The sequence below is a fragment of the Vipera ursinii genome (genome assembly GCF_947247035.1).
Source record: "Vipera ursinii genome assembly, chromosome: 4".
Classification (NCBI taxonomy): domain Eukaryota; kingdom Metazoa; phylum Chordata; class Lepidosauria; order Squamata; family Viperidae; genus Vipera; species Vipera ursinii.
In genome coordinates, this window is record NC_139514.1 from 18,385,629 (window position 1) to 18,405,806 (window position 20,178).

A 20,178-nucleotide genomic window follows, 5' to 3' on the forward strand; every position below is an offset into this window, starting at 1 on the left:
TCTAGGACTGACCGGTTTGATCGCCTTGCAGTCCAAAGGACTCGCAGGAGTCTTCTCCAGCACCATAGTTCAAAGGCCTCAATTCTTTGGCGCTCAGCCTTTCTTATGGTCCAACTTTCACTGCCATACATTGCAACTGGGAAGACCATAGGTAGCCTTGACTATACGTACTTTTGTTAGCAGGGTGATGTCTCTGCTTTTTAGTGTGCTGTCTAGATTTGCCATGGCTTTCCTCCCCAGGAGCAAGCGTTTTTTAATTTTTTGGCTACAATCCCCATCGGCAGTGATCTTGGAGCCCAGGAAAATAAAATAAAATCAGTCACTACCTCCATTCAGTTCATAATTCCCTGCATTTTTGTTCACTAAGGTAAGCGGACCATGCGCGCTTAAATTTGTCAGGCGAGTGCAAGCACAAATCGGAACCAGTTTCTCACCTGGCCTACCACTAACAACTTTTACTATTCACCCACAGGAGTAGGGCGACCAAAACCAACCACCCCAACAACCCACCGGAGACGGAAAGCGATGCCGACATTTCTTCCCGGGTTCCCCCCCGCAAGGAAAGGGAAGAATGGCCTCCGCTCGGTAGATGGCGCTATGGGACCGAGCCGCAGCGCTCTCTCCTCCGGCTGTGGACTTTCCTCTCCTCGGCACCGCATCATGCGGGCTTGGCCGGCCCCTCGCGAAGAGCCGGAACGCTGCCGCCGCCGCCGCTGCTACTCCCGCCACCAGACCCCGGAATCCCGCGGGGCTGCTGTGGCCATGAGGCGCTGAGAGGGACGGCCCTCAGGAAAGGCCCAGAAGGCCGAAGCCGCCGCCGCCGCCGCCGAGGAAGCGGACGAGCCGAGAGTCGAGCCTCGCCGCGCGCTCCTTCGCTCGCCCGCGGCCCCCTCTTGAGACCATGTAAACGGAGACCGGCTTCAGCCCGAAGGCCGGCCCCGAAGAGCGGGCAAGGCGCCGGAGCTGCTGGCTCGGGAAGGCCCCGCCGTGCTCCGCGACGCGCGTGGGCTAGGCGGGGGGGGGGGGAAAAGAATATGGCGGCGTCTAATCTCTTAAAGGTGAGAGGGAGCGAAGCGGGCACCCCCCTCGCCCGGCTTGGCCCGTCCGGCCACTAGCTCCAGCCCCGGGGCTGGAGGAGCTTCATGAGGGAAGGAAGCGCCGTCAGGAAATGGAGGAGGGACGGAGGGCGTCCTAATAAGTGGGGCTTGTGGGAGGACGTGGGGTTTGTATTCGTGACGGCGCTACAGCCCGCGTAGATGAGAAAGTGAGTGAGTGGCTGGGTTCATGTAACGCGCTAACCCCGATCTTGCCTGTGTGGACTCCGTTAACATCACCACAAAACCAACTAAGCTGACTTGAGTTTGTGCACACCTTGATAACACAAATTATCCGGCCAGAATTTTACTTAGTGCAGGGGTCTTCAAACTTGGCCCTTTTATGACTTGTGGACTTCAACTCCCAGAATTCCTCAGCCAGCTTTGCTGGCTGAGGAATTCTGGGAGTTGAAGTCCACAAGTCATAAAAGGGCCAAGTTTGAAGACCCCTGACTTAGTGTGTTGTGTACGCTCAGCCCCTGAAATAATGGTTTATGGATGAGAGTGCTATCGTTGTTTGTCTTCCATCGTGTATATATATTATCTCAAACATGGGTCCAAAGCAGTAATAAGAAATAGTATGGAATAACGCCAAAGTCAAATGTTAAAATGGATCATGCAAAAATATTTAAATATATATATATGAGATTAATTTGCCCATTCAAGGTTAGCCACCTAAAAATTCAATCAATATTTTTCGATCAAGTTGTGCTGAGCATTGTAAAAGAAACCACATGCATTCATGTGGCTCTTATTATATTGCCATCCTGTTCATATTCTTCTAAATCTAATCGGATGGATGGATGTTCATAAAATGCATTAGTTTCTCAAAATTTCAAGTGTTTATGAATAGAGTGGATATGCTTGAAGATGCCAATCTTATGCAGCTTGGCCATCTGTGAAAATATTGCATGGTTCTGGCTTTTAATCTGGTGGGAGGAGAACCAAATGGATTTTGAGAATTTATCTTGATAATATTCCAGATTATCTGGAAACAGAAGCCTACTGATAGTTGCTTCTAGATTTCTGAGTGTCCTAATTCTGGCTAGCTTAATAAAACTGTTAAAATGTTAATGTGCACAAAATAAAATTAATACCGTTCTTGGCATGTATCCAGCAACATGAGTTAAGGTTCCCAATAGGTGTACTAAAGTTCACACATCATGTCAGGCCATGACTTACTTAACCATGGTTTTAGAACACCTTACTATTGACATGATTTATACATGTGCTATGGGTTAATGTGATGCAGTTTGCAGGAGAACTGTTTTTAGGTGCTCAGAAGAGATTTAGGTGAGCAGGCCTCCCTGACATTGATTTTAACTTTCATGCATTAATTCCTCATGCATTGTGTTTCAAAATGGCCTACACTATTATTAATACTAGCTTTTAGAAATAATCATGTTGAATTATCTGAATTTACAAATTTTGTTAGCTATACGCAACTAAATCTAGATAAATATTTGTTATTATTAAAGGTAAAGGTTCCCCCGCACATGTGTGCTAGTCGTTTCCAACTCTAAGGGCCGGTGCTCATCTCCGTTTCAAAGCCGAAGAGTCAGCGCTTGTCCAAGGACCTCTCCGTGGTCTTGTGGCCAGCATGACTAGACGCCAAAGGCGCACGGAATGCTGTTACCTTCCCACCGTAGTGGTCCCTATTTTTCTACTTGCATTTTTACGTGCTTTCGAACTGCTAGGTTAGCAGAAGCTGGGACGAGTAACAGGCGCGCTCACTCTGTTACGCGGCACTCGGGATACATCTTTTTTAATATTGCCTTTTTCAAGGGTTTTATTTTGTTTCTACAGTGAACAGGCTGATTTGTTGGATCAAACCAATTAATTTATCTACTGTGATTAGTGAAAAAAAGTTGGCTGCTGGTACTAATTGAGTCTTCTTTCTGCAAGGAATGTTGAGTTCATCAACCCTTCCCCCCTTCCTCTTCAGTCTGTTGAAGATAGAGCATTTAGTCCCTGCTATCTTCCTGTCTCTTCCTTCCTTCATCTCCTCCCCCTTCATATTTTCTCCACCAATTATCTTTTGTACCCTTCTTTCTAGCGAAGGAAGCAAAGGTGTGTGTGTGTGTGTGTGTGTGTGTGTGTGTAAGTAATCATCATAGTGTCATTCGTTTTGGTTGAAATTCCAGAGTGTTAAATTAAAACATATTCTTATGGCTAACATGCGTTGGCTGCATTTTTATAAATATTTTTTTTAGAATAAAAGTGGAATCAACAGGCATATGCTGTGATGTCTTTTTTTCCCTTTTCCATGAAGCCCATATAGGTGGTGTTACTATAATATCACTTGTCCCAGTTTCTTTGTAGCTGTATTATCTGTACCTCTTTGTTTCTTTGCTTTATTTGTGGGTCCAGGTGGTCCTGTAAATTAAACAGCTGTTGTACTCCTTCTACCCTCCCAAGTTTCCTAACTTCCAAGATTTGAAAGGGAGAAGAAAGCAAGTAGAAACAAAGTTCTAAATTGGGCTGATATGAAGTCCTTGATTATAGCACCTCTTCTTATCTTCTTGCAGTAGAGCTACACTAGTGAAACAATTTTCAATTGCCAAGTTTGCTCAGTTTCCTAAGGTATTATGAAATCTGTTTAATGTCTTATGTGAACTCAGTTATTTTGGTTAGTAGACTTTGGTTTATAATTTAAGCATGTTTTACAAACTCATCCAATTGTGATTATTCAGTAAAATTGTATTAAGCCATATTATTAGTGAGAAATGTTGAACTGATCACACTGTTGAAAGACCAGATTTGTAGTGCATATTGTAATTATATTCAATAATCTTTGGAATTATTTTTCATGTCCATGTAGGCTCATAGTATAATCTATTTCTAGAAGTACATGCATCCTCACTATAATGTAGTAAACTTTTGAGAGCTAAAAATCCAGGAGTATCACTGGGATAATGACAGCATAACATGGCTATTTAAAGGAAAGAACATAACATTTATAAAATCTTCCACTATATTAATTTAGCTAAATAGTAGTCTTAGTGTTTACATTGTCTGCAGGCAGTGCTCAAAATATGGTAGCATTTTTTCTTAATCTTTGTGACAGTTTATGATTTATGTTCATTTCAACTACTGATATTTAATTACCAGTCATGAATCTTATTTACTAATGTCTCTTTTTCTGAAAAAAAATTTCAAGTTGAGCAATGAGCTTCTATTCAGAATCAGGTATCGGCGAAATGCTCAAATCAAACGAGGAAAGAAAGGCATTCTGAAACATGGTCTATAAAAGTACTTCATAAAGAGAATAGTGGAAATCTATTAGAAATCTTGTTGTGGGCAGTGTACAATGGAACAAGCTGGTGGAAAATTGTTATATAGGTACAGTATGTTTACCTGCACTTGCACAAAGAACCTAAGTCATTATTAAGTAACGATAGTTTACTTAATAATTTATAATGGCTTGTGTAAAATATCTGCATAGGTAAAAGGGGTTAGGCAAATTAATTCATTTCATGAAGATACTCTGAGAGTCTTATCTTAGATGTTTGTTTGTTTATTTGTTAAATAGATTTCTATGGCTGCCCAAGTCACACATGGTGATTCTGAACAGCATTAAGAAAATAATAATTCATACACTGTGTGCAGTGCTGAATTTGAATGTTCCTAGTAGACTTTCTCTGTCACATTGAGGGAGTTACCATGATGCTAATAGGTTGTAGAAAGGTAGCATGATCGTATATTGCTTTTGAAGGAGTATTTATGGGACAGAATCGGTAAAAGACCAAGAAGGATGATCGTATATGTAGAAGCAAATTTATAAATACAATAAGTGTAACTTGTCATTATTATATCTGAACATCTCACTGTGTGTGTTCCTTTAATTATGAATTTTTTCTTGACCCTTTTCTTAAACTGAAGATTTTTTTTTAAAAAAACTAATCCACAAAGAAAAACATGTAAAGAAAAACATGATAGGAGGAAATAATTAGAAATATATAGCAGGTTCCATGTTTTTCAGAGGCAGGTCTGTAATGAAATGATAATAATTGATATCACTGGTTATTTTTTGTCTAATTACATACTATTTTTGAATCTAAAATTTCAATAGAATGGCAACATGTTACAGCAATTATTAATCTTTTCTGTCTTTGAGCGGCTCAGATATCACTATATAAACATTATTACTGTCAGCTATTTAAAATGTATTTTCCTTTTCACTGTATATTATAATATGGAGATAGCAGTTTTTCAGAGAATGAGAACAATGCGACATTAGGTCTCTTTGTGTTTATATGGATCCAAAATGATTGCAAAACACTGCTGATATGTATGTTGGATTCATATAAAAATGGTAGATTCCTAGTGCTGTACTTCGTAGTATAACTATTGTCTAGTCATGAAGATTACAATGTTATTATAAGTATATTTGTTTCTTTTATCATTGTTTCATTATGATTTAATAATATTTCCCCTGGATAATCCAATTTTACATAATTATTTAGGTGGGGAATCATGAGCTAGTCACTCAGAAGAAATGAGAACTAATTTTCTTTCGTGATATTTTTAAACAGTGGCATATTTAGCACATTTGAAACAAAGCTGTTTATTGTTATTCATGTATATATATATATATATATATATATATATATATATATATATATATATATATATATATATATTTGCAAGGTATGCAAACAGCATTTTGTTTAATCATGGGATTTCACATGATAATCTTCTATAAATTATTTATAGTTGTCTAACTTCAGTCTTGTTCTAGTTTCAATACTATACATACTTGTTTGGAAATAAGTTCCATTGGGAAAGCTTCTGAATATTGCTGAGGTGTAATACTCATTTCCATTCAACTAAAATCTCTTTTTCTCCTTTTAAAGAATAAAGGATCACTTCAGTTTGAAGACAAATGGGACTTTATGCGCCCAATTGTTCTGAAGCTTTTACGCCAGGAATCTGTTACTAAACAGCAGTGGTTTGATCTATTTTCGTAAGTAACTTCTGAAATGTCTATTCCTTGGAATAGAAAAATATTTATTTTTTGTTCTGCAGTGTCTTATCAGAGCAGTTGTTCAAAGGAAGACTCTGTGATAGATTTCTCATGGGAATTTGTTTTAAATACTTCTGTGCTGACTGTTAAGGGCTGTTGAAGATCTTACATTTACAACCAAAGCAATTAAGATGAGGCATCATGTACTAAAAGGGATAATCTAGGGGGGGAAAAACAGCCTATTAACATATAGGATATTAACTTTCGTATCTTTAGCTTCAATTGTCATAAAAACTATGCTTGGGTTTTTATCTGCAAATGAAAAATATGAGAATCTGATTACTTCTTTAATTGACCATTCAAGCATTAATAGTGAATTTACATATTCATTTCTTCTAAGATGTGTATTAAATTTCAGGAAGATAATATTGTTTTCTCCTTTCCCCCACCTCTAGTTACGATCAGCACAGTATTGTTGACATTTTATTTAGTTAGGTTTTGGGGATTGTGCATTTTTGATGCACAATCAAGCAAGCAATTTATTATAAAACATGTAAAATAAACTCAGAAGTTATTTTAACTTGATTTGAATGTGCATCTTTTCTAGAGATGTCCATGGAGTTTGTCTGTGGGATGACAAAGGCCCAGCAAAAATACATCAGGCCTTGAAAGAAGATATCCTTGATTTTATTAAGCAAGCACAAGCTGTAAGTTAAACATAATTAGCAAATATTTTTAACAATATTTTTTTAGATTTTACATCCACATTTAAGAACTCCCAACACATTCAGATGCCTCTTGATAGAATACTGTGTATTATGCACAAAAAATACTCAGTATTGTAACAAGTACAACTATAGATAACTCAAACCAAATTAGTCACTGTAAAATCAGTATAGATGTTTGTCTTAATCTGGGCTCAATTAACAGGAGTTAGGTATGGCTAGTTTAGTCCATATATATTTCATATATATCAATATCAAACAAATTATACTGCTATCACCGTATACATGTTTGCTTGAGTTTAAGCCTCCAAAATACAATTAAGACTAACCTTTCAACTGAACATTCTGATTGTGCTGTATGTGTGTTTTGCCTGGGAAATTGTGTGCCTTTATTTTCTGAATAACTCTTGATAATGCTTCTATGTCAATAACATCTCATTTTAAAACTCAAATATTACAGAACCACATTTTTATATTGTTAATTCTTCATTTATATTCAGTAGCTTTTTACACATTTTGATACCCCTTCTCAATTCATTTATGTTATCTGTTTAGAAAGCAGTCTGTGAAAACATTAAATGCCTGCATTTTGATTGGTTAAAACTATAATTTTCTATTCAGATGCACTGGGACTAAATACAGCTAAGCATCAAAAATTCTCAGAACATGCTTCCAAGTAAGCATGCCTACTATCGTGCCATACAGCTAAATTCACAGTTTTGAATACTTTTCAGATTATTGCTTCAGTGGCTTGATAACTTCTAAGACTTACACATAAGAAGCTGGCATCTTAAGCTCTCTTTCATGTTCTTGATATATTTTTTTAGTAATTGTTTCTTTAATTTCAGGCACATTTTCTAAAAATATGTCATATTAATATGTTTGTGTTTATGTATGTGTGTGTATACGTATGTATATGTGTACACACACACACACACACACACACACACACACACAAGTTAAACCTCAATATCCAAAATGAAATGGTGGGGGAGCGTAATGTCTATTTGTTCACAAAGTGGAAATTCTTTGTAAATGTATTCATATTTGCCCTTCTCTTGCTTTCAGAGAGTGCTGAGCCACCAAGATGATACTGCATTACTGAAAGCCTATATTGTAGAATGGCGTAAATTCTTCACACAATGTGATATCTTACCCAAGCCATTTTGTCAGTTAGAGATTACTCTCATGGGTAAACAAGGCAGCAATAAAAAATCCAATGTAGAAGACAGTATTGTACGGAAGGTAAGTGCTGGGTTTCGTTGTAGCCTTGTTTCATGATGAAGCAGAAAAACGAAATGCTGTACCCCCTCAGTCAGTAGGGGGAACTGATGAGATAGGACTAAAGAGTATGCAGGGTTTGATTCATCCAGAATTCTTCTTCATGCAGATTTTTTTTTTTTAAAAAAGAAAAAGTAAATAGTAGGAGATGGGAAAAGTTAAGTCAGATGTAACAACCCTGAGGTTGCTGCTGTTGGCTGACATAAAGACTGCGACTTATTTTTAGTGCTTTTGAATTTTATCTATGGCAAGGACAAATTACAAACTTGCAGCTGTTTTCTTTTCAGAAATGAGTAATTTCAACGAGAGTCTTCACCTCCAGGGTAATTAAATACTAATTGTGCCCTCTACTTATAAATGCAGACTCAATTTTGAATTATTGAACCATAGACCTCATAGCCATGGCACACTTTTTTACAAAAATTATATCATTTTTTATCTCTTAGGAAGACATACATATCTTGAATGCATGTTTTCTGCCATTTTGATTAATTCCAGTAATTATTCAGCTATAGCATTTATTTTCTGAAGAGTCCAGATAGCTCTAGTGATACTGCCATCTTTTAAAGTGTGGTCACAGTGATTACCATTCTACTTTTCTTTCCACTGTCAAACATAGTTATTATTTCAGCATTTACTGTACGTAGTATTGAATATTTTGTATGCTTGTTTGCATGTGGTTATGAGTGATACGTACATACAAGTTGGTGACTGATAAAAATATATTGTAACGAAACATAAAGAATGAGGAAAATCCTTTGGTAGAAAGGTCTTTATGTAGTTTTATGCTGAGTTTCTTAAAATACATTTTTACTACCAGACTATTTTAATCATCAAAATAAACATTACTTTAATATGCTGATGTCAATATTTGTTACTGGTTGAGAGAGAAACCAAATTTATTTTAAATCTGCCAGATCTTTTAAACCTAAAAATAAAATAAAAGTTATGTTTTGTGTTTTAAAAATTGGTCCATCATGTTTGCTGTTTAATTATTATTGTATTTTTAGCTCATGCTAGATACCTGGAATGAGTCCATATTTTCAAACATAAAAACTCGCCTTCAAGACAGTGCAATGAAGTTGGTCCATGCTGAACGTTTAGGAGAAGCATTTGACTCTCAACTTGTCATTGGTGTTAGAGAATCTTATGGTATGTCTTGTTATTGTATATGAATATTATAGCATTCTTCAGGTAGGCTTACACTAGTAAAAAGATTGCTGACAAGTATACTTAATAGGCAAATAAGTATCTTTAATTTTATTAGAAATGCTTAGGAGTAATACATATGTACAAACATACATATATATGTGTGACTGTGTATAATGATTTAAGTCATTGCAATAAAAACCTCAGTAAATTCTTAAATTTCTTAAAACTGCCATGCCAAGTTAGAACTAAGTCTCTGTGTAAGTTTAAATTTCCAGGAAACTTCAGGGTTTTTCACATGCTTCAACTTTGTCTTTTCTCATCTGGTAAATAAGGTTTTACATCAAGCACTTCAGTGGAAAATTTTTTAAAAATTACATTATTGCTTTTTGCATAGGAAAAAAGTTACAAAATGGATGTAAAAATAAATTAAACCCCATGGTCTGGGAATATGAATTAATTTAAGGTAGTAGTTATGAATGTAATGTAGTCAGTCCAAAAATCTTCAGTTTACCTTCTAACTTTAAAACATCAAGAACAGCATCTTCAAAATAGATTTTATTATTTCCCAAATTGCTTGAGAGCCATTTTGACAAGTAGTAATTTTATATTCAAATTATTGTAGTTTATACCACTCCTGTTGTCATTGTCTTAAGAAGATTAAATATATTTCTTATATTCATAAGAATTGACTTAGCAATTACTTTAAGTTGATATTTCTTGTTACAGTTAATCTGTGTTCCAATCCTGATGATAAACTCCAGATTTATCGGGATAATTTTGAAAAAGCATACCTAGATTCAACAGAGAGATTTTACAGAACTCAAGCCCCTTCGTATTTACAACAAAATGGTGTACAAAATTATATGAAATATGTAAGTGAGAAGGTGTTCTTTTGAAGAGGTCTATTTGTTAAATATTAATATTTTAAGAGATGATGTTCTGTTTCTGCACAGGCAGATGCTAAATTAAAGGAAGAAGAAAAAAGAGCACTACGGTATTTAGAAACAAGGCGTGAATGTAACTCTGTAGAAGCAGTAAGTACTCTTTTAATAGTACCAAGAATTAATATGCTAAAAGGTTTAGAATATTACACTATTTATACAAATCTGAAAATATTTAACCTTGTTTTTTAAATATCTGATTGAATTAACATAGTAACATATATTGTATGCAATTAAAAGCAGAAATTCTATAAGGTGAGAGATAATTCTCTGTTGCAGAAGTTGACACAAGATAACTATTGCTATTTCCAAGTAGATTTTTCTGTTTCTGAAAGTGTAAACATATAGTTGCTCTTTCATAACCATGAGCAAATTTGTGTTTGTGGTTCTTTGTTGAAAGGTAACCGTGTTCTTTTAAGAAAACAATGCTATGCATTGATTGATTTGTAAATTTGAAAAAGTGTGACCATCACAATAAAGACGAATATACTACTAGTAAAATCTCGATACTCTCATGTTACACCTCTCCTGCGCGAGCTGCATTGGCTTCCGGTTGCCCTCCAGGTGCGATTCAAGGTGCTGGTAATTACCTTTAAAGCCCTACATGGCTTAGGCCCGGGGTACTTGTGAGACCACCTGCTGCCAATGTCAACCTCCCATCGCCTGGTTCACTCCCACAGAGTCGGCCTCATCAGGGTGCCGTCGGCCAGGTAGTGCCGGCTTGTGACCCCCAGGGGAAGAGCCTTCTCTGTGGGCGCGCCGACCCTCTGGAATGATTTGCCCCTGGAGCTGCGGACGGCCCCTAACCTTTGATCCTTCTGCCGCGACCTGAAGACATGGTTGTTCCAACAAGCGGGCCTGGACTGATCATGGTTTTTTAAATTTGGGTTTTATCGGCTTAAATTGTCCTTTATTTCTTGTTTAATTCTTTTTTAAATTTTTGTATTCGATGGTTTTAAATTTTTTTATTGTGAGCCGCCCTGAATCCTTAGGGAGAAGGGCGGCATATAAATTTAATAAATAATAATAATAATTGATAATTGTTACCTAGTTGGGTAATGAAACATCTGCAAGTAAATATTCAGAGAGCACTAAGAATTCTGTGGTATACTAAAGACTTTTATACATGCATTTTGGAATATGGTGTCCTCTCTCAGCCTGGTGCATTATAGGACATATGGGATATTAAATATGTTAGGAAACTGCCTGTCCTGGAAAAATCAGAAAGTATATTGTTCTGCTTGGTAGATCTGCTGACTTAGATACCAGAATTTTGATGCCACTTGTGTTATCTTGGCAGCTAAGGCTTTCATAGTCTCCTTCAGATCTTGGAAACTTAAGAATCACTATTTTATTTACCTATGCAGATGTGTTCTTAATATTGTAATACTTCTCCATGGTCCTTGCCATTCTCCTCTTTAGATATTGTATACATCTTGGGTGGGAGAGGTTAGACTCATTGTTTTGTAGTACAGCATGAATTTTCCCTTTCCATGCAAATGTATTGAAACAGTAGTATTTGACCACTAACTTTTTCCCCCCAGCTCATGGAGTGCTGTGTGAATGCTTTGGTGACCTCCTTTAAAGAGACAATTTTAGCTGAATGCCAAGGCATGATCAAACGCAATGAAATGGAAAGTAAGTGAAGCTTGAAAGTAAGAGAAATGGGTTCCCTATAGATAGTTGGAGTAAAAATGGATTACTATTCTTTTGTTATAAGAGACATAAGGAGAAAATACTACAGTACACTTAAAAGTTACTCTCTGCCCTATTACATTTTGGTTACATATGTTAATTTATAATGCAGTCTCATTTTCATTTTTGCCATTACTTATAATCTGCCCTTCTTGGAAGATGTTAGAGCAGTTGGTCTTTAAAACTGGTAGGTAAAATAGATAGGTCTGGTCTCATTAATGAAATAAGGATTCAGTTGACTTGTTCCTAGTCCAAATCATCTCTTGTATCACATATATCCATTTAATGCAATTCTTGTCTAGCCTTGTTCTTGAACATGAGTTAATCTAGTAACATCTGGGAACACAGTTCCCTTCTATACTACTCTATTATGTATTTTCTCTCTTTATTTAAATATATTGGTTTCCTATCTTGAGCACATGGTAGATCCAGTGGCCTAAATGGCCTCTTCCAACTCTATAATTTTAATCAGCCTTTCAGGATTACAAAGAATTTGCTGTTTAAATATACAAGTATGTCTTTAAGCCCTAGGAATCCTATTAAGCTATGCATCTTTTTGTCCAGGGCTTGTCTTGAGGCCGTTTTCTCTATATTATTTTCCTTTTTTTAATATGAAATTTGGGAAAAGTGAATTAGAGAAACTAAATGTTTATGTTACAGTTCATAAATATACCCTATGATTACACCATGCATTCTAGGTAATAAGAAAATTGAAAGGTGTTCCTGATTTGAAACAGTTACTATTACTTCAAAGTGCATTTCTAGTTTCCAGAGTGTAAGCATCTGACCTTAAAAATAAGTCTGGCTCCCTATCCTGACAGCAGTTGTTTGGCATTCATCCAGGGCTGAATATAGTAAGATATTCTACCTTATGCAAATATATTGCTTTCAGCTCTCAAGGGGAATGCAATTTTATGGAAAGTGGCAACAAGACAGCTTGGTGACCCAAATAGTCTTCATTGCATAGCTTTATAAAAGGCAACGTGAAGTTGGTGCATAAAGCAGCATTTCCCACATAGTGTCTTCTCCGAAGCTTGTCTTGAATAGTAAGCCATTAAACATTCCTGTGAAGGTAATTGGATATAATAAACAGGGCTGTGCAAAGCAGTTGCACTAATGCTTTTCAGAGCAGTCCTTGAAGCACTAAAGCAGCCATATTCTTTGGAAGGCTCATGTACCTGCTTTGAAAGCTGTTTGTCCTGTCTGCATGTGTAGCTCTAACAACAAAGCATCATGTGAATGCACAAACTGCCAGGACAGACTTCAAAGCAGCTTGGAGAGGGTCTAGTCCATTCTTTAAAATTCTTTGCATAGCCCCAAATTATGAGCATTGTGTCTGCTTCCTAATCCAAATGGTTTAATCATGATTTGTCTTACATTTACCTAGCAGAAATACATATCAATCTGCCACAAATTTGTTGAAAAAGCCAGCTCTTTGGTATCCTGTGAAGGACTTTTTTAGGATGGGCCAGCAGCTGTGTTTCTGGTTCCTGTCACTGACTCTCATACTAATTATTATATTGTTGGAATTAAACTGATTTATCTTTGAGCAACAATGCTGACTCCCAGTTTAATTATTTGTACTAAATCCTGGGTGACTTCAAGGACGTATATAGTTTTCTTGGTACAGAAGTAGTTTGCTGCTGTGTTTTTCTGGGCTTATTGCCTCCTTTCCCAAATATTAACTAGAACTGATTTTGCTTAGCTTTTCAACATAAAAAAATGGATATACATTCCTGAAAAATGGATATACATTCAGTTATGTTGAATTGATTATTACAGAGATGGTGTTTAATAAAAAAAAAAAACCTTGGTCGTCTTAATTCCTGAAAAACTGAGTTATGTCTGCTAAGCAGTCCATTTCTCAGAAATTAGCTGAATACCAAATTTTCTTAGCATGTAATACAAGAATGTCTATATAACTTCTAACCCCTGTTAATGATCACTGTATCTTTGCTGTTTTGATTCCTTTTATAATTTCTCACCTTCCATTTACTATTTGGGTTCATGTGAGTTTATTTGTATTATTTCTTCAGGCCTATATTCAGATGAATGTAGTTTATAAATCTTGATATAGTAACAAATACAAGTATCATTAAAGTGCTAGAAGACAGAGTAAAAATAGTCCTTGAGAAACTGGAATTTCTTAGTGTGTGTGTGTGTGTGTATGTATATGTATAAAAAGGTAAAGGTTCCCCCGCACATGCGTGCTAGTCGTTTCCAACTCTAGGGGCCAGTGCTCATCTCCATTTCAAAGCCAAAGAGCCAGCGCTTGTCTAAGGATGTCTCCGTGGTGATGTGGCTGGCATGACTAGACGCCAAAGGCGCATGGAACTCTGAAGTGTGTGTGTGTGTGTGTGTGTGTGTGTGTGTGTATAGAATCACTAGTTTCTGAGGATTGTGGTCTGTATTGTTTTATATGTATTGCAGTAATGAAAGTGTTACCCTGGGGGCGGAGAGAGGAAATTGGTTCAAGGACAAGAGCATGATTTTCAAACCAAGCTCTTAAGTTTGGTAGTTAGGAATTTCAGGAACCAGAAGCTTGTAACAGGCTTGTTATTTAATTTCAGATCAGACTTCCTAGAATTTCTTTCAGTAGTTTGTCAAGCTCATTAGAAAGTTAGGATAACATGAAATTAACATTCTTAAAAGAGAAAGTGTTCTTTAAGTCAAATTCATTGCTAGGGACTTTTTATGTAGTATTTTTGTCAACAGTGAACACTTTTACAAATCTCCTTGAATTGCTCATATTTGACAGTAAACCAGAATAGTACATAAAGAAAAGATTGGTGGACAGATGAATTATTGCTATGGATTGACCTGTGACTCTTCAATATGTTTTGTCTTCAGAATTACATTTAATGTTTTCTTTGATGGATAAAGTTCCTAATGGAATAGAGCCTATGTTAAAAGATTTAGAAGAGCATATTGTTAATGCTGGATTAGCAGATATGGTGGCAGCTGCTGAAACTATTACTACTGTAAGTGAGCACTTTCTATTTTTATCCCTTATCTCCTAATAGAATGTTTGCTAGAAATACCAAGAATATTTGGCAAAATAAAATCTTACATTGCTGAAATTAATATGAAAAAATGAACGTTAAAGGTCCACTAAATTAAGTAGGAAAGTATTACAACTTTAAAAATTAGACTGCAAAATCACAAAGGACTCTTCATTCAGGGTTTGGAAGCTAGACTATCTGAACAAGACACTCTTGCTTTTACCTCATACTGGAAAGCAGTATTTTATTTCTCTGGCTTGTTCTGAGAGCAACAAGGAAGAATCCTGGCTTGAAACATTTTGAAACATCCTTGCTTGCAGAAGTAGCCAAGCTATCAATTGGAACATAGTCATTGAAGTGAAGATTGGACGTAATGTAATGCCTTATATTGCTCTCCGTTCCTTTGCTTAGATATTCCTACTGTGAAGCCAGTAAGTTGGTAGCTTCATCCAGTGATTCAACCAACATCAGAGTGTTGCCATCCATAAAGAGGGAGCAACCTCGTGATTTTTTACTGTTTGTTATAAAACAATTATTATATCTGAATTAGCTGCCGAAATAGAACAACAGATAGCTGAAATAGATAAATGTGGATTTATCTAATCAGGATATGAAACAGGTCATTTCTCCAAGAAATATATTTTTGTGGCAACTTCATATGATTTTTTTCTATTGATTAAAAGAGACAGGTCAAAAAGCCAGTGAAGTAATCTAAGACCATTTATTCTATGTATCAAGATTAAACATTTTTATTTTTAATTTGCCATCATAGTTGCTCTATTCTGACAGAGCAGTTTAGCCAGAAATCTTCGCAGCTAGTGCAGCTAATTTAATGAAATTAAAAGTCTTCTGTGCTTCTCTCTATCCCCACAAATTTTGCTTAACATTTAGGCTGTCAAAGAGTCAATAAAAACTCTTAACACTACCATGGTATCTTATAACATCCTATGACTTTTAAATAAGTTTGGGTGTTCTGTTCTAAATCTGAATAGGTGGCAATTTGAATTGGGTAATCTGGTAGAGTTCATGCTGATGCCATGTGGAATCATGGTTAATGAAAACAAGAAAGTTGAAAACAAGTGGGAGAATGTCCCTATTGGGCTGGCAGCTGGTAACTTTTCTGGAGGCTAACTTTCACAAAGTGTGATTTTCTGGAACATAAACTACACCTTATTGTAATATTCATGGGCTCATGACTACTGTACCAGAAATGCAATTGAAAGAGGGTAGGAGTGGAAGGGAAAGAGGGAGGAGATTTCAGTTGATTATGATTGTTTGTTATTTTTTTTTCTCACAGGCTTGGCATTTTATTCTTTGTTTTGGTTTTCAATTTTAGGATTCTGAAAAATATGTAGAACAATTGCTTACACTGTTTAATAGATTTAGCAAATTAGTTAAAGAAGCTTTTCAAGATGATCCAAGATTTCTTACTGCCAGAGATAAAGTAAGTTACTAGTTGATTTTTGTTTCACTTTTTGATAATACGTGTTTACGTGTATTTGGTTTTTTAAAAGTGACATACAAATATTTTAAATAGTAGTCAAGATGTTTATGAAAATCGCGTCATGCTAGTAAATTACTAGAAATTGGGCTTTCTGTAGAGATTTAAGTGTTATAAGATAACTGCAAGTTTTTATTTATATATTTGCATTGCTGTACTTGTAATCTTGCTTTAATAATAAGATTCATCAGTATCTTCGTGTAAATCATTATTAATTAGAGAGTTCTCAATCACAGGGTTAAATATTATAACACTTCAAATTTCACAAACAATAAGCAAATGCCTCTAGTATGACATAATACCTTACATCTGGAAGCAGTGGTGGGATTCAAATATGTGAACAACCGGTTCTCTGCGTGGATGCCACTTCCGGAAGTCCATTCTGGGCCTGGGCAACAAAAAATTAGCTACCGGTTCTGCCGAAGTGGTGCGAACCGGCTGAATCCCATCATTGCCCGGAAGTAATATTTTAAAAGATCTTGATAGAGAAAATGTCTCAAATTAATAATGAAATGTAATGCCTCCTAATCTGGCAACAATAGTTACAAAAATTATTTTGGAACATTAGTTCATTACAAACTAAATAAAAGTAGTGATACCTTCCAGGGATAAGACATGGCCAACCTTCCCCCAGCTGGGAAGTTAAGTAGAAACAGACCTTGTTAGTAAGTGGATGAGACACCATCAGGGAGTCCCACTGAGATGTTTTTACAAGGGATCACAGAAATAATAGTTCTATTTTATACTTTATTTCACCTCGAAGATCTAGAAATATAAACAGATTCCAGCAGAGTAACAAGATACAGAAAAATATCTGAACTTGTCGGCTAATTTGGTGTAGGAACATACTGCAGGCTTACACCCGTGTCCCCTTCCTTTCTTTTGTATCCTTTTCCCCTTTCTCATGAGCAAAGGTTTGAAGCAGCAGTAACCTTCAAACGTCCCCAAAAGTTGTGAATCTTAGGGACATTTTCTGTGCTTTGCCTATTTTCCCAATGTGATACGGGAATTTTGTTCTTGAGTGATTGTTTTAAAATTACATATTTTTGTTTTTAAGAACGTACTTTGGTATGAAAAAAGTAAATTGAATGCCTTATTTTTATTTTAGGCATATAAAGCAGTTGTTAATGATGCTACAATATTTAAACTTGAACTACCATTGAAACAGAAGGGGTAAGTAATCTGAGTACTTGATAATAACAGAATTTAATTTTTGTTTATATTTTGAGTGAATAGTATTTTTCTTGTTTTTTTTTGTATTGCTTAAACATATTTATTTTTAATCTAGGCAATCTCCAAACTTTGAAATAAAGTGCACAGAAGCATGCACGTAGTACTAAACCGTAGATACCACTATTGAATAGGCATACCTATCTGCTCCTAAAACAGCCAAAATCCATTATTGTTCTAGTTCAATGCCTTTCCAAACTCCATTAGTGATAATTTTGGTGATAACAATTCTTTTAAGATTGTTCAAAAAAGAAATGTTTCTAGATATTTTTGCTTATTCACCTAGAACTATGATTGTGTTTTTGAAGCACATTAAATTGGCAATAATGTAGAAAATGTCTTGACAATTCTTTCAGGATCTTACAAAATTTTAAGTTTTCATTTCTCATGCATATTGAAGTGCTTTTCTGTAGCTTCTCATATATATTTTATTTTATATTTTTAATTATATGTAAAAATTAATATAGTCACTTTGAAATAAATGTAAAATGTGTGAAAATATTGATTATTACATAAGGCATTTCCCCTTACTTGTTCCTAAAAGTATGAGTTTATATAATGGCATGAAACCACACTGGTGATTCTGTATAACTTTTGGCTACTTTTTTTCCCCTTAGTGTTGGATTGAAAACTCAACCAGAGTCAAAGTGCCCAGAGTTACTTGCAAATTATTGTGATATGTTATTAAGAAAAACACCACTAAGCAAAAAATTAACCTCTGAAGAAATTGAAGCAAAGCTTAAAGAAGTGGTATGTTCTTTTTCTGTTTCTTTTTATTATTATTTGAGAGAAACAAATGTGAAGATTAGGTAATTTCTCCTCAATGCCTTTCTGCTCTCAGAACATTGCTCTGTTTCTTTAAATCTGAATTAATAGTAATGAGAGGTCAGTCACGATTAGAATGCAGTAACAGGTTGATTTAGTCCTTAAAATAATTGCTGATGAGAGCAAGGTGTCATCCATAATATAGCTAATGGCTATACATCATTAATAATGCAGTCCTGTTCTTGAACATTCAAAGGTTCTACTGAGTGTATGATATTCCCCTATGAAGTAACTTTATTTTTTTTAATCTTCACTGGATTTAAAGGAAACTTTCAATCCATTAGTTGTTGCCGAAGTTTAGTTCAAAAGTAAATTTCTAAAGAAGTAATTTTTCCTTGTTCTTAATATTGTTAACATTCTGTTCCTCCCTGAAGAAAGAGAAAAAGGAAGAGAGGAAGTCTGCTATATCTAAAATTAAATTTTATCTTAGAATATTGCATGCTCCAGGTTGGAAAGATGCTTTAGCGAATGGCCATCTTTCAAAATTGCTTTTTTAGAGAAACTATTTCAATAGATTTTATTTAAAGCTATGTTTTTTTTAAAAAAAATGTGATATAATAAAGTTTGTTATATTTGAATTTTTTGGAAATCAGATATTTTGATTTTTAATTAAAGGCGACTATCTGATCTTAATAGGAGATTGGTACTATGAAATTAGCGGAATTTCAGTATATTAATGTAAACTAATTTGCTCCTCAGAACATTTCCTATCACTAGTGATCACAATCCTTATTGGGGGAAAGGATTAGCAACTGTGTTTCATTTTGGTACTGTTCATATTCAAACATTTTAAGCCGTGGATATTGTATATTGCCTTTTGAACACAAACATATTTTTGCAATTTAAAATATCTTTGTGATCAAAAGACAGTAATATGGATGTATCATTGTAAATGAAGTGATGATATATTTTGTTCCATGGTAATCAAATAAATGTGTTGATACATGTAGAAATTTTTGAAGGGTGGGGTTAATACAGGAATACAGGAATATACTATTCCTGATAAAATGTATTCTGGAAATGCTGTTCTGCAATAGGAGTAAATACTAATGGCAATTATAAAAATATGTCTAATCCTTTTTAAAACAGCTATTGGTACTCAAGTATGTACAGAACAAAGATGTTTTTATGAGATACCACAAAGCTCATTTAACAAGGCGTCTTATATTGGATATATCAGCAGACAGCGAAATAGAAGAGAACATGGTTGAATGGCTGCGAGTAAGTTTATCAATCCTGCTGTCTACCCTTTTCTTTAGAAAGCATAGCTTTTAATTTAAAATCATACATACTATGAATTACTGAATTTTAAATTATCTTTGACCTAGTCTTTAGGTTCATGTTAGCAAGTAGTTTATTAAAAAAAATGGTAAAATAAGAATTGATCTTAGAACTTTGTATGTTAAGGTCCTAACGATGATTTAACAAAGATTTATATAGACAAAATAGCTTCGTTGGTCCGTGGTTTGAATCCAGCCTCTGTTGCTTTTCTCTGATGCATGAATGTAGTGAAGCACCAAATAATTTCTTTTCCAGTTTGGTACATTTTATGTGGGAAATGAATTGTTCTTATGTTAGTATGTGGATATTGCTAGTTGTAATACTAACTCAGAGCTGTACAAAACCACGCAGAGGGGCTTTTTAATGGTTCAAGTGGCGGGATTGAAGGGACACTTCACTTGCTTCGCAAAGTGTTTTTGCATGTTAACTAGTAGTTAATTAAAAGGTCACTAGTAAGTATTTGCTATATTTAAATTATATAATTA

The 20,178-nt window shown here is 35.3% G+C and overlaps 1 protein-coding gene across 2 annotated transcripts in view; it reads left to right on the forward strand.

Moving 5' to 3' along the window:
- The first annotated feature begins 679 nt into the window (after positions 1–679).
- CUL5 (cullin 5) overlaps positions 680–20,178 on the forward strand; it is a 30,918-nt gene continuing 11,419 nt past the window's right edge. For both annotated transcript variants that reach the window (XM_083361864.1, XM_083361865.1), the window contains exons 1-13: positions 680–1,058; positions 5,951–6,060; positions 6,668–6,767; positions 7,854–8,030; positions 9,077–9,218; positions 9,945–10,090; positions 10,172–10,252; positions 11,704–11,797; positions 14,705–14,835; positions 16,193–16,300; positions 17,466–17,530; positions 18,205–18,337; positions 19,502–19,633. In XM_083361864.1, the coding sequence (XP_083217990.1) occupies positions 1,035–1,058; positions 5,951–6,060; positions 6,668–6,767; positions 7,854–8,030; positions 9,077–9,218; positions 9,945–10,090; positions 10,172–10,252; positions 11,704–11,797; positions 14,705–14,835; positions 16,193–16,300; positions 17,466–17,530; positions 18,205–18,337; positions 19,502–19,633 (1,443 nt within the window). In that variant the 5' untranslated portion in view covers positions 680–1,034. The remainder of the gene's footprint in view (positions 1,059–5,950; positions 6,061–6,667; positions 6,768–7,853; positions 8,031–9,076; positions 9,219–9,944; positions 10,091–10,171; positions 10,253–11,703; positions 11,798–14,704; positions 14,836–16,192; positions 16,301–17,465; positions 17,531–18,204; positions 18,338–19,501; positions 19,634–20,178) is intronic.